Raw genomic sequence first — 14415 nt, forward strand, 5'->3', positions numbered from 1 at the left:
AGTTAGCTAGCCTGCCCAAGGCTACACCGCTAAGTTGGTACAAAGTTGGTTGTGAACCAGGAAGGCTTGACTCCAGAGTCCATGTGCTTAGCCACATGCTGTTACTATTTCCCTAATTTTGGGGGGTCTGGGTTAACTTCTGCAACAGTAGCTTAGAAGCAGCAGTTGGAAGTTCATGGAAAGTGCATTGTGAGCAACAAGAGGACTAAGATTGGCATCTGTCAGAAAAATCTGCCTTTAGTGGAAATCCCCCCGAAATTGCTGCGTGAATAAAACACAAACAGCATAAAAGTTGATGGTCGTTTTGCAAATGAGATCTATTGTTAGGGGTATTTCTTCTCTGTTTTCTCTGTCTACCTCTGTAAAAAATCTACCACATAAATGTCTTTAGTTCAGGGGCGCCTGGGTGGCTCAGTCGTTAAGCGTCTGCCTTCGGCTCAGGTCATGATCCCAGGGTCCTGGGATCGAGCCCCACATCGGGCTCCCTGCTCCGCGGGAAGCCTGCTTCTCCCTCTCCCACTCCCCCTGCTTGTGTTCCTGCTGTCACTATCTCTCTGTCAAATAAATAAATTTAAAAAAAAAAAATGTCTTTAGTTCAGCAGTTGTCCTGGTTTTGTGTATGGAAAGCATTTTTGGTAGATTAAGGAAAGAAAAATTAGTGAGGACCATAAGAGTCCAGCTTTTGTAACTATAGGAGGGAGTGTGGCATTAAAATGACCTGTCTTTCTATATTTTCTAAACCTTCCACAACAAACATATTATTTGTCATCAGAGGGAGAAAAACAAATGTTACCTTGACCTTTGCAGGCGGTCACGGTCAAAGAAGCTCTGTCCACCAAAGCTCGGCACCTGAGGAGGAGTCTCAGCACACCGAACGTTCATAATGTGAGCACCCCCTGTGGAGGGTCTGTTGCTTCTGTGACATGTCTCAGGGTTTGAGGGGGGCACATGGGTCCTGGCGTGGGCATCCTGGACAGCCAAGCCTCTCCTCTCTCCCAGGGAAACACACCAGAGAGTGCAGTTACGATCCCATGCCCGCGCCTTTAGTGGAATCTTCCGGATTTCTCTTCAGAAAGTTATGTCCTTGAAAGACGTTTCTTGAGACCTAAATGGAACATAGTTGGTTTAAGGGTGGCAGAGTTCGGTATAGCACTTGGCTGGGTGCTGCTCTGTCCTTGTCGCCCTGGTGGATTTTCCTGTGCTGCCCGTCAGTGTGATAGAGCGCTGGGTACCTCCGTGTCCACGCTTCCCTGGTCCGTGGTCTCTCCGTTGACCATTTGATTCTCATTCTTAACCAGTTCATGTAGAAAATCCAATTGACAGGAACTGCTTAATGGAGGGGACACGGTCCCGGGACAAACTAGTGCACGGACAACTTCAGAGCAGTCTCTTCTCCAGAAGCAGCAGAATAAAAGATCCTCCCAAGGAAGGGCACAGTATCATTACCTTGTTCCTCTCCAGAATTGCCAGGAAATGATTAAAAACATGGTGAACGTATATAAACGTTGTCTCAGAGCAGGCCACAGAGCCAGTCCCAGCACATCCCTATAGTGGTGTACATACAAGTTACTTCTGACCACAGTGCGGTTATTTAGAAACTGATAATAAGAGACTCATACAGTGTAAACTGAAAAATAGAAACTGGTACACACATCAGTGCTTGTGGGATGCAGGTGAAGTACTTAGAGGGAAACTAGGCTCTGAGTTCCCTATTATTCCATTTCTACTGCCGAATGCTAGACAGTAGAGAAAAATGAAAGAACAAGAGCCACTCTTAGGGATGTGTGGATCTTGTATTAAAAAGAAGAGTAAAAAACATGGAGGGAAACATCTGTGCTAAAAGGTAAAGACAGATCACCTAAAGGAGTATTCTGTCCCCACTCCTAGCCCCCTAGAAAATGAACCTACATCTGATCAAGACTCTGAATCTGACTGCTGATATTTACGGGGGACAGAAGAGAATGTTAAGTGACACCTAAGGAACTCCATTAGCAAAGGGAAACTTTATAGGAACAAATGACATAGAAAAAGGAAAACGTGTGAACTATTGTGATCCTGATTCAGAATTAACTGACAATGTGTCTGAGACATTTGAACACTGGGGGATATCGGTTACTATCTAGGAATCATTTAATTTTTTACAATGTGATAATGATATTCTAGTTTTGTTTTTGTTTTAAGATTTTATTTTTTTAAGTAATCTCTACATCCAACATGGGGCTTGAACTCATGACTCAAGAGTCGCACGCTCCTCCAACTGAGCCAGGCAGGACCCCTGTGGTTATGGTTTTTTTAAAGAGAGGAGGAGTAATGTATTTTTTAGAGATTCACAGAGAAGTATTTATGGACAAAAGATTTTTAAATCAAAAAAACAAAATCAGAATAAAAAAATTTTAAAGGTAATAATACTAGAGCAGAATTATAATAAATTCAAAGAAGGTGTATGAAGATTAGAACAGAGATGTATGAAATGGAAAACCAACAATAGAATCAGCAAAGCTGAAAAGTGGGCTTTTTGAAAAGACTGGTCAAATTGACTGACTTCTAGTTAAGATTAATTGGGGAAGGAGAGAAAATATTGGGATATTAATTCCAATATTATTGACAATAAAAAGGGACGTATCACGACAGATTTCGACAGTGTAAGAGCAAACTATGAATAATGTTATAGCAGTAAATGTAAAACAAGCTTCAACAAAATGGAATTTTCTTACAAAAACCAAATCTGAATACAGCTATCACCATAAATAAAGCGTAAACTCACAGAAAGAGAGACTGTGCTCATTGATGGGAACACACAGTATCCAAAAAATTGGCACATCTCCTTAAACTAATCTATAAATTCCCAGCATAATTTCTTACAGGATTTCATAAGCTAACCCCAGAATTGCTATGGAAGAGCAGAGTTGAAGGTGCATATGCGTTATCTACAGCCCAGAGATTCCAAGCCTTCACATACCCTTTAGAGCTCCTCATAGAAACGTAGGAGGAAGCTCCTGGCTGGCTGACTCAATCAGAGCATGCGATCCTCAGTCTTGGGGTGGTGAGTTCAAGCCCCTTGTTGGATGTAGAGATTACTTAAATTAATAAATAAATAAACTTAGAATAAAAAAGAAACATAGGATGGATTTAGAACTAAATAATGTTGAAATGGTATACATGTCAATCATTGTGGGATACAGCTAGAGTGATACTTAGGGACAATAATAATAATTTATTTTATCAGAGTTTGTAATAGAGAAAAATTAGAAGCAGCTTAGATACCTATCTAGAATAGAACAAATAAATTCTGAAACTAATGAAAAAGACCATGTATGGTGAGATACCACTTATTTTAATGATAAAAATATGCAAAATATATATTACATGTGCATATACATTATATTTATATATAATATGTGCATATATTTTTATATATAAATCAATTTTATGAATATAAGAACTATACAAAGCCTGTATGGAAATAATCAACCCCAAATTTAGTGTGGTTGTTATTCCTGAGGATTGTAGAAAGAAGAGGGAGTTGAGACTATTCATACAGGCTTCAACTGTAAATGTGACATTACATTTCTATATTTCTGTGTAATTTATGTTAAATACATAAACCACATTGATGAAACCATGGCTCTCTTACAGGTCTCCTCCAGTCGACCAGACCTTTCTGGCTTTGATGAAGATGATAAGGTGTGCACCTGTGGTGTGGGCATGGCTAGGTTACTAGCAGAGTCGAAGTCTGAAAAGTTAGGGTATCTTGGTGTTTTTAAAATCTCAGGACTTCCCATCTTAATCTTATGCTGGTCATTGTCTCCACGCGTCCATTTCCAGGTTCAAATACTTGATGTGAAATTGCTATGCACTCAGTGTTAACATTGTACCTAGCATATTTTCCATACCAGCATAGTACGACACCAAATTGAACATTTGTGTGTTTATGGGTCTCACTCAGTGATTTAAGAAAGTATTATATCAACTGAGGTTTGCTGGAGGGGAGGGGGATAGGGGGATGGGGTAACTGAGTGATGGACATTAAGGAGGGTATGTGTTGTAATGAGCACTGGGTGTTATATAAGACTGATGAATCACAGGGGCGCCTGGTGGCTCAGTCGGTTGAGCCGCTGCCTTCGGCTCGGGTCATGATCCCAGGGTCCTGGGATCGAGCCCCACATCGGGCTCCCTGCTCAGCGGGGAGACTCTGCTTCTCCCTCTGCCTCTGCCTGCCTCTCGGCCTACTGTTTTCTCTCTCTCTCTGTCAAATAAATAAATAAAATCTTTAAAAAAAAAAAAAAAAGACTGATGAATCACAAACCTGTTCCTCTGAAACCAATAACACATTATATGTGAATTTAAAAAAAATAAACAAAAAAGGAAAAAAAAGAAAGTATTATATCTACCATCGCAAAATCAAAATTAATTCAACTAGGCAAATTAGGTGTCTAAAATTAAGGATATTTTGCAACATGACCCTTCTCAGCAAATATTGCTTGGAGCGTATATTATATTTACATTATTATGTGAGGGACTGAGTGATTCAAAGAGTAAAACATGGATTATGTCATCAAGAAGTTTAAAATCCAGTCTTTTAGGCAGCCAACTCCTGAGAAGTTGTGTAAGATTAAATAAGTTTATATGATACACAAATGGAGTTTTCTTTCCTAGTGTACCAATATTTTATGCCAGTTTGATCCTTTTAACTCTCAGGTCTGGTTTGCCTGGGGCAGTCCTAGCGTATGCCTGCTACCCAGGCGAAATTATTAGTGGAACCCATTCACTCCAAAAAGCGTTTCACTGTGGTCTCTAAATTATGCAGTCACCCTAGATACATACCAAATTTATCAAGGTGGCTCCCTTTGCAGGGGAGGGAGGAAAATGGGTGGGACCTTAGGGATTCAGGGGATTTTATTCCATTTGTTATGATTTTATTAAATCTTGGACAAATATGATAGGATTATTAACATTAAAACTCTAGCTCTACCCTGGGTATGACAGTATTTGTCATATTATTCAGCCATTCATACTTTTCTGTATGTTTGAAATACTTTATAATAAAAATAAAAGAAAGAAGAGCATGTACTGCCATTAAAAAATAGGAAAAAACTCAAATCTGGGCTTCACTTCTCATTTTAAAGGGACTTAATTACAGCTAACCCGTATCTTTCCCTTGTAGGGTTGGCTAGAGAACCAATTAGACATGTCTGACTATAGCTCCAGTTACCAAGATATAGCCTGTTACGGAACTTTACCCAGGGATTCGCCTCGAAGGAGTAAAGAAAGTAGTGGTGAGATTGTTTTTCTGTGTTCTTTCTTTATAATTTCTTAGGAAACGCATGGGGGGAAGTTCTTTTGTAGGTGGCATTTAATAAGATAGGAACCTGAAATTCTAATGTGCTGGATGATTCTAAACTGTATTCTTGAAGAGAATATGTCATGTCCACTTACTTGATTTCTTTTTGCTTTTGGATCTGGTATATCATCCAGATAATAATAATAGGCTTTTTGTGTAGCACTTCAGAATTTTCAAATCATTTTTCCCACACCATTTCCTGAATTTGAAGTCCCTTTTGAGACAAAAACAAATCTTACTATATTGTGGTTAGACTTCATTTTTTACCAAAAGAATATCTACCTGTGTAATGCTTTTTTGTACTCAAAAGAGTTTTTACGAGAATTTTTTGATTTCTAAAGCAGTTTCAAAAATGGTACCAGAAATGAGTTTGATCAGTGACAGCATTATTACCTAACTGTATAATCTCCCAGTGCCCTGAGACGAATAGTATTCTTTGAAAACGTGAATCAGTTCTATTACCTTACACCATATATTTTGCCTACTAAATGACATCGTACCAGTGAATTGGGAAGAAAATGCAGAAGGAGGGAAAGAGGCTCCACAAAAGTAAGAAATGAGTCAGAGCAGGAGAGCAGAATTGTTCTTCCTTAGACATATGGAGAAGGTGGCCTGAGGAAAAACAGGGCTTGCAAGAAAGTGCAGACAGTATCCATTCCTTGAATATTTATTGAGCCTCTACGTGCTATACGCAGTGAAAGATACGATAAGGTGCCATTCTAGGTCCTGAAATGGAACTATGGAATGAGAAACATAGAAAATAAGATATTGCAATGAAAATGTGCCCAAATGCATGGAAGGCTAATAGACTCCGGAATTTCAGAGCAATGGAAAATCAGCATGAGTTGAAATCGGTCTAGTAGGCAGCGCTTCAGGGGGATCTTGAAAAGAAGGTGGAAAATTCAGTTTCTGCTTTCTTCGATGCTGACTCTTTGGGACTTGGTAGCTACATCTCCACTCTTGCCCACACCGGTTTTAATCTTTAGCCAAATATTAGCCTGGTAATTTCTTTGTCGAACCAGATATTCCCGTGGCTAGGTGATGACTGTGCTTCCGGTGTGCCCGTCAATCCGTGCCTGTTTGTCTTCCCCAGGTTGTCCATCAGAGAACCCCCACGCCTTAACAGTCAGTCCTTTTAAAGCATTCTCTCCCCAGCCACCAAAGTTTTTCAAACCCTTAATGCCTGTAAAGGAGGAACATAAGAAAAGGATAGCCCTTGAAGCGAGGCCGCTCCTCAGCCAGGAGGTAAGTGCTGCACGTCTCTACCGTGGAAAGTAGAGCAGAATCGTGTTGCGTGGGGGGCAGGAGCCGTGCCTGTGGATGCGTGTGAGTCACACGGGGTCATGGCGGGGTTTCTTGCGTGGTGCTCTTGATGTTCCTTTCTGTGCGTTTGCGGCTCTTCCAAGTGAGAAGGAGCCGTTCCCTGGGTGTTTGGAAAACATGACAGGCTTTATTTATTTATTGTTTACTTATTTTTACGTTGATAAAACCAAGGATGCGATTTGCCGTGGGGTGTGTGTAGTCTCGTCAGAGTCCATCAGTGGTTTAACCGCAGCCAGAGTGCACTCCTCACCCGGGAGTAGAAGTGTTCGCGTTGCTTTTCTAACTGGCACGTACTTACTGTGTATTTGGGCTGTCGGCGTCTTCTGTATGTGATGCATCTGTGTGTCTTAACCTTTGCAGAGCATGCCTTCACCTCAGGCACATAGCCCGGGCTGCACTGTGCCCTCCGGAAGCGAGGGCAGCAGCATACCAGTAGAGCACAGTAGCAAGCACGAGAAGGAGATTGTAAGTTCTGGAACTGTTTCTGTCGTCTTGCCTGGTGGTGGGTTAAGGCCCTTTCACAGACGGTCATCCAAATCCCGTAGGAGATGTGAAGAGAATGTACTGGGTCTTTTTGCTTTGCTTTTTTTTTTTTTTTTTTTTTAATGTGATCACCGGTAATGAAATCTTGCATGAATGTGGCCATGACCTGTGGTTTTTTTCTGAGTGTTCATTCGGTTTTATTTATCTTTTTGCTCAGTAGCAGCTTGCTTAGAAAAGGGGGAAAGGGCACTCTTTCGGGTTCTGGTCTTTAAAAAGTGTAAATGAGATCACCGTCACTGATTGTGAATCTTTCTAATGTGCCGATGCATATTGCCCAGATTCTGAAGTTAATCTACCTAGAGGAGTTGCACTTACTTGGAGTGAGTAATCATGCACTTAGCCGTGGGTGTGTTTGAAAGCTCCTTCCGCGTTGCCTGATGCCCTTGTCCAGCTTATTCTGTAGCTTGTAGCCCCTCTACGAGCCCTTGGCGCCCCCACCGCCCGCTCGGCATCTCAGGTCGCCTGTTCTCATTTGCTGGCAAAATAGGTCCCAACCCCACTGGTGTCGGTCTTGCTTTGGGGATGACTTATCTGTACTTCATCCACAGGTAGGTGGAAACTTTGCCTGTAAAACAGTCATTCCCCAGCGCTTGGTTTTCAAATTACAGATTTGAATGTAGTTTTTAAGACGCTGTATACCAGGCACTTCAAATTATCAGTGATACCTCAGTTAAAAAAAAACATAAAAAACAAACAAACCGTATTCTCAGGTCTGGAAAGAGTTGTCTTATTTTGTGTCTCAGCTTTCACTTTCCTGTGGCTTCATGGGCTTTGAAACAGTGAAGCAGCTCCGAGCGAGACGGAGCTGCTTGATGTTCACGTCTGTGCGCGGTCTGATCTGTGGGCAGCGCACGGGACATTTCCTTTCCCGCCCGCAGCATGGCTGACCCCGTCCAAGGACTCATTGGTGTGAGGTTCTCTAACGGCTCTAAAACGTGCTGCTGATGCACACTGTGTGATCCTAACCGGAAGTTACCCTGGAGATGTGGTCGGCCACCCGTCTGCATGCGTGGAGTGCTAGCAGATCTTCAGAAATGACCTTCTCATTACTCCTGTCCACTGAGGACAGAAGAGAAGACACCATTTCCCCCGCACCTCTGTCCCTCTCCCCACCGTTGCCTCTGTGTTCTCCTGGCCCCTCTATCCCAAGTCCCCATCGCAGTTCCTACTGCAGAAGAGGGTGAACGTCAACAGCTGCCCATGTATCTCTGGATCCTAATGAACTGCTCAGTCACTTACTTGACCTCCCCCCACTTAGTTAATAAAGCTGCGGCATGGGCTAAAAAAGGCCAACTGGCCAGTTCGTTATCCCTTCAAACTCTCTGGCTCTCTGGCTTATTGGATCTGTCTGTTGGTTGACGTGGAACTTGCCACCATGTTGCATGGCTACTAAATTTAAACCTCTGTTACTGATACATTTTGGTAGAACATCCCATTGAGAGACTGCTGGATGACCCTTCTGGATCTGCCCAGCAGATGGCTTCACTGTTGACAGAGTTTGCCTCATCGTTTACTTTCCTTGTAATGTTTTTAGATAAAACCCATCTCAGGACTTTCAGCTAGCAGAGGGTAGGATAGAACCAGCTTCTCATAACTTAGCAACTCCTAAGCAGCAGTTAGGCTCTGTGTGATCAAACACACCTTGAAGTCTGCTGAGCAGGGTTTGATGGTATCATCTTCCTTGCTGGAATCTTGAGAGATCTGCCTCTACTCTCCTTAGAAATCCAGCTCAAAACAACAACAACAACAAAATTAAAAAAAAAAAAAAATGAGAAAGAAGGGTGCTTGGCTGGCTCAGTCAGAAGAACATGTGACTCTTGATCTCTGGGTCGTTGAGTTCCAGCCCCAAGTTGGGTATAGAAATTGCTTAAATAAATAAAACCTAAAAAAATTTTTTTTTAAATAAGAGAAAGATACCTGTCTCAATACCCTTCATCTTTGAAACTATTGAACTGTTTGATTTATTTCAGATAGCAGCTTTTCCAGGATGTTTTGGTAGATTTTAACAGTCTTAATTGCTTGCTCTGAGTTTCTGGTTCTCTTCGGGAAGCTTTCATTTTATTTCTCCTCTTACAAATGGGCATAAACTGCTTTATTACGTTGTTCCCCATTCACTCTCCTTCCTTTTCCATTCTTGAAAAATCAAAGTGTGAATCAGTGGTTTGGTCTGATCAAAGGAGGTTGAAATCATTTTTCACAGTTTCACATAAAATAGAGTATTATATAGCTCCCTTAATTCTTAAAGCAGGGTTTGTTGTCTCATCAATTTGGGAAGATACACAAATGTACTTCATCTCTTGTTTGAATAAGATAAAGACAATATGCCTTTGGAGTCCATCTTTTTTTTAAGTCATGAAGCAGAAGAGTGTAAAGGAAATCACTTCTCCCTTGGGTCTTGCATAGACAGCATATGGTTTATTTCTCCATTTTACAGAAGAAACAAAGGACTTGATGAGTGGCTTGCCTCAGGGTCTCACAGTTAACGAGAGCATAAGAACAAAGACCCCATCCCTCAGCAGAATTGGGCTGACCCCACTGACTCCAGGTGCTCCCCAAAATAGTGCAGTTTCAATTGCCCTGGTACTGTTGTTTCTAGAAAGGGCTGCCAGCATCTTAGTACCATGGACAGAAGTTCTGGGGCCCTAGGCTAATACAGTCCTTCCAAAAAGAGACCGTCTTCCTAAGGGACAACACAGACTCCATCCCAGTAGAAGTGAAAATGACTTTAATTAAGTGAAACTCCTTGCAGGGAGTCACTGCTTTCATGGGGGTTTTGATCCCTTTTTAAAATCAAGCTGTTTTGTCTGTAGGTAAATACCAGTTGCATAAACTTAATTGCAAAAAACAAATCATGAAGACTGTAGCTATAGAAGGGCTTGAGAACTTGACTCCATGCTTCACTTTTAGGTAGGGTTTTAATTCTTTGTATCATTAAGACATAGTAGAAGGTGCTAAGCTTAGTCTCCTTTCAGATACAATGATAAATATTTCTGGAGTAGAAGGTCTATCTAACCAGATTCCCTTAAGGTACAGTTTGAACCAATTAAGTGCTCTCTTTTTCCCCTTGAAGGCAATAACTTGATAAATCTTCAGTCTGTTTACCTGTTGGGAAACGTTTCATCTCTACTAAGTTTTCTTTTTTTCTGGAATTACTTGTCCCTACTCCGCTAGCCTCTCTCTTTGGGTCATTCCCCTTCTCCCATTCCCATCCCAAGTGTACAACTGTGTACTGATCCCTATTGGAACTTAATCTCTTGGGGGTTTTGTAGACTGTTCAGTTTTTCCTAAGCTCATTCTCATCCTTTAGGAATAATTTTTTATCTTCATGTGTTTGACAAATGTGCATGCACCTGTTTCTACACAATAAATTCATGATTGAATATTTCATTCAGCAAAGCTGTATTTTAGGATGACAGGCCTTTCCTCAGTCTTCAGAAGAAATAACTCCAGGCATAAAAGGAGCCCCAAATTACTAATTCTCACATTCTGATTTGGTTTTTCTTGCAGCAACTAACTTTTCAGTAATTAATTGCATCAAAGACTCCTGGGCTTGGGGAATTATATATCTTTGCCAGCTTAAATCAGAAGGAAATATGGGGGCGGGGCGCACCTGGCTGGCTCAGTCGGGAGAGTATGCAACTCTGACTCTTGATCTCAGGTAGTGAGTTCGAGCCCCACGTTGGGCATGGAGCCTACTTAAAAAGAAAAAAAAAAGGAAATATAAAGATGCAAACACTAGAAGTTCAATTTTCAGTCTAAACATGTCAAGTAGAGAATGTAGAAAATACAGGCAAAAGCTACTGATTCAATTCTGTCCAATCTTTGCTCCTTTCCAAACATTCTCCCCACCCCCTCTTTTGACAGTGCTACCTAATGTGAAATGTAGCTAAAAATAAGATGGCAAGATTAGTGTTGCCAAAATTTTGTTTTGCTAATTTCTGGAATTTTTTATCACTGATATTTGATAGTCACCTTTGATTAATAGCCATGGAATTAAGACACCTGATGCTTTTATGTAATGTATATTCAAGTTATTTTAAAAACTAAGGAGCACTGAAGAGCATTAAGGTATTGATTTAGGTAGTTAGCATCTTACGCAAAAGAAATTATTACTATAGGGACACCTATAATATATTTATAATATTATAAATAATAAATTATTACTATAAAATGCAGCAGATGAAATTGATGTTCATTTGTGAACTGCCATCTGACATATCCTTCGCTCATGCTCTTCTTCCTCTTTCCCATCCTCTCTCTGTCCTCGACCTCTTGAAATGATCCTTTAATGAGTAAGGTTAATGTTTTGGTTGCAGGTCTTCACAGTCTCCCTGTTATTATACCGAATGAAATTTCCATCCACCAGGGCGCCTAGGTGGCTCATTCGTTAAGCATCTGCCTTCAGCTCAGGTCATGATCCCAGGGTTCTGGGATCAAGCCCTGCGTTGGGCTCCCTGCTCAGCAGGAAGCCTACTTCTCCCTCTCCCACTCCCCCTGCTTGTGTTCCCTCTCTTGCTGTGTCTCTCACTGTCAAATAAATAAATAAAATCTTTGGGAAAAAAAAAGAAAGAAATTTCCATCCACCGAATCAGGGTCCAGGATTGTTCTAAGAGCAAGGACCCAAAGCCGTAACACCATGAGGGGAGGGACCGTGCCTGTTTTTGCTCAACACTGGTATTCCCAGTTCTTAGGACAATGGCTGGCATATAGTGGATGCCTGATGAATACTCATTGAAAGTCATGTTGTAAGAGGAAAGGAATATTTGCAATGTCATCAGATGTTTATGAGGGTAATTAAAATGCTAGATAGTAATATCATTTTTTTTTCTTTTTAAGTAAGCTCTACATCCACTGTGGGGCTCGAACTCACAACCCCAAGATCAAAGGCCACATGCTCTACTGACTGAGCCAGCCAGGCGTCATTTATCATTTATTTTTATTTGAACATAAAACATCCACATGCTTTATACTGTTTTCTACCAAATACAGAAGAATCATCCATTCAGGGACAGACTGGGGTGTTAAGAATACCCACTTCTGCATATTTACTAGTCTTTACAAACAGAATTCTAAAGCTCTTTGATAAAGGAGATTTTCAGTGATGTCTCAGTACCTTCCTCACCTCTGGCCAAATCCTCTAACGGTGCTTCTCCAAACCCCTAGAAAGTGTTAACTGTAACACTGTTAGTATTTTACAGCCCTATGATGTTTAATACAACACTGGGAACGGGTGTTGAAATTGTGTTCTTTGCTCTTTTCACTGTTGAGGTCTTGATTTTACTGCCCTCTCCCCTGATAAAATAGCTCAGAAACCTTCTACAAAGTACCTTCCTCACCTGCACTTGGCTTCCCAAAGTGAGGATTGTAAGGAGTGAAGCAACAGCTTTTCTCTGCCTCCAGCTGCCCCTCTCCTCATTTTATTCCAAAAGGGCAAACATCACAACTGAACACTAATCATTAATTAAAATTAATTAAAAGTCTACTGCACTTAAACCAGTGAAGGAAGCATTTCCAATTAGCACTGAGTGAGCACAAAAGAAATAAATCTCCTCCATATTAGGTGATAATGGGTTTATGCTCACAGATCTCTGAGAATAATGTACTTGTATGCACCATAGTTGACAAGATTTAACCAAACTCAGAAAGAAAGAAAGAAAAAAAAAAAAACAACACTAAACATGTGAATGTGAATGCCTTTAATATGAATATATTTGAAACCTGTCTCGACAATAAAGTCGCTGAAAGGAGCTAATGAGTGACTTTTCCCTTCATTACTACAGGACTCTGAGGAGGAGGAAAATGATCTGGAAGCTCTTAACAGGAAGCTGATAAGTTCGCAGCCTTACGTACCTGTGGAGTTTGCGGACTTCAGTGTTTACAACGCCAGCTTGGAGAACAGGGAGTGGTTTTCTCCTAAAGTCGATCTGATGAACTCAAGGGTCTTGGAGAAAGAAGTGTCCCGTAGCCCCACGACCAGCAGTATTACCAGCGGCTACTTTTCCCACAGTGCCTCCGATGCCACACTGTCTGACATGGCGGTCCCTTCCAGCGACAGCTCGGACCAGCTAGCCATGCAGGCAAAGGATGCGGACTCCAGTGAGCATCACGGACCGTCGCTTGCGCACGATTTCAGACCGTCCTCAAACAAAGAGTTGACAGAACTAGAAAGAGGCCTGGGGAAAGAGAAGATAATTTTGGTGCCCCTCAAGGAGAACAGTGCCTTAGCCAAAGGGAGCCCATCGCCCCAAAGCATCCCTGAGAAAAACCCCCAAATCCTCTGTAGGACTGGCTCCTGTTCCGAACAAGATGCCTGCTCCAGCAGAAATGGCCAGCCAGCCAGAGAATTTTACCCCGGGGAAGTGACCGTAGAACACACCACAAATATCCTTGAGGACCATTCTTTCACAGAGTTTATGGGTGTATCCGATGGGAAAGATTTTGACGGTTTGACAGACTCTTCTGCTGGAGAGCTTTCAAGTAGAAGAAACCTACCCAGGAAAATGGACCAGAAGAGTATCGCCGACGGGCCGCAGGGCCCTGCCCAGCTGCATTCCTCGGCGGAGAGTGACCAGGTAATAAATTCCCGAGGCTGTCCTTTGTGTTCTGTCCTGTTGGTGAGCCTGCCTGGTTGTGCACCAACCCCCAGAGGCGCTTCACCTCGTGACTTAGTAGGAGGGATTCCCTCAGATGCCGCCGACCGGGTGCATGGGCCCCCCGGGGAGCAGGCTCGCTCACACCGCTGCCCGGCTGGCTCCGTCAGAGTGGAACTACAGAATATATAGGACCGGTGGTGCTTCTTACTGGCTATCCCAAGGCGTCCAGACAGCATCCATCATGTTTTATCAAGTCTGTAATTTCCATAATTATTAGAGAAACCATTGGTTTAGGTGTCATAACAAAAAAATACTTCCAGTTAAACTGCCTCACATCAGTAATTGTCAGATGCATCCCGATTTCAGACACGTTTAAAAGGGTGGGGGGAGGGAGGAACGCATCACGGAAGGGATTAAAAAAACAAGTCAAGGGGCGCCTGGGTGGCTCAGTTGGTTAAGCGACTGCCTTCGGCTCAGGTCATGATCCTGGAGTCCCGGGATCGAGTCCCGCATCGGGCTCCCTGCTCGGCCCGGAGCCTGCTTCTCCCTCTGACCCTCCCCCCTCTCATGTGCTCTCTCATTCTCTCTCTGTCAAATAAATAAATAAAATTAAAA

General features: G+C 42.1%; 1 protein-coding gene across 1 annotated transcript in view; it reads left to right on the forward strand.

The window, feature by feature from the left end:
- Positions 1–14415, forward strand: part of KIF13A (kinesin family member 13A) — a 121873-nt gene that overhangs the window by 105264 nt on the left and 2194 nt on the right. The window contains exons 33-39 of the mRNA XM_081827623.1: positions 808–885; positions 3637–3684; positions 5165–5276; positions 6435–6586; positions 7025–7129; positions 7486–7527; positions 12988–13779. Of these exons, the coding sequence (XP_081683749.1) occupies positions 808–885; positions 3637–3684; positions 5165–5276; positions 6435–6586; positions 7025–7129; positions 7486–7527; positions 12988–13779 (1329 nt within the window). The remainder of the gene's footprint in view (positions 1–807; positions 886–3636; positions 3685–5164; positions 5277–6434; positions 6587–7024; positions 7130–7485; positions 7528–12987; positions 13780–14415) is intronic.

The sequence above is a fragment of the Leptonychotes weddellii genome, chromosome 8, assembly GCF_054177405.1.
Source record: "Leptonychotes weddellii isolate Sample4059 chromosome 8, ASM5417740v2, whole genome shotgun sequence".
Lineage (NCBI taxonomy): Eukaryota > Metazoa > Chordata > Mammalia > Carnivora > Phocidae > Leptonychotes > Leptonychotes weddellii.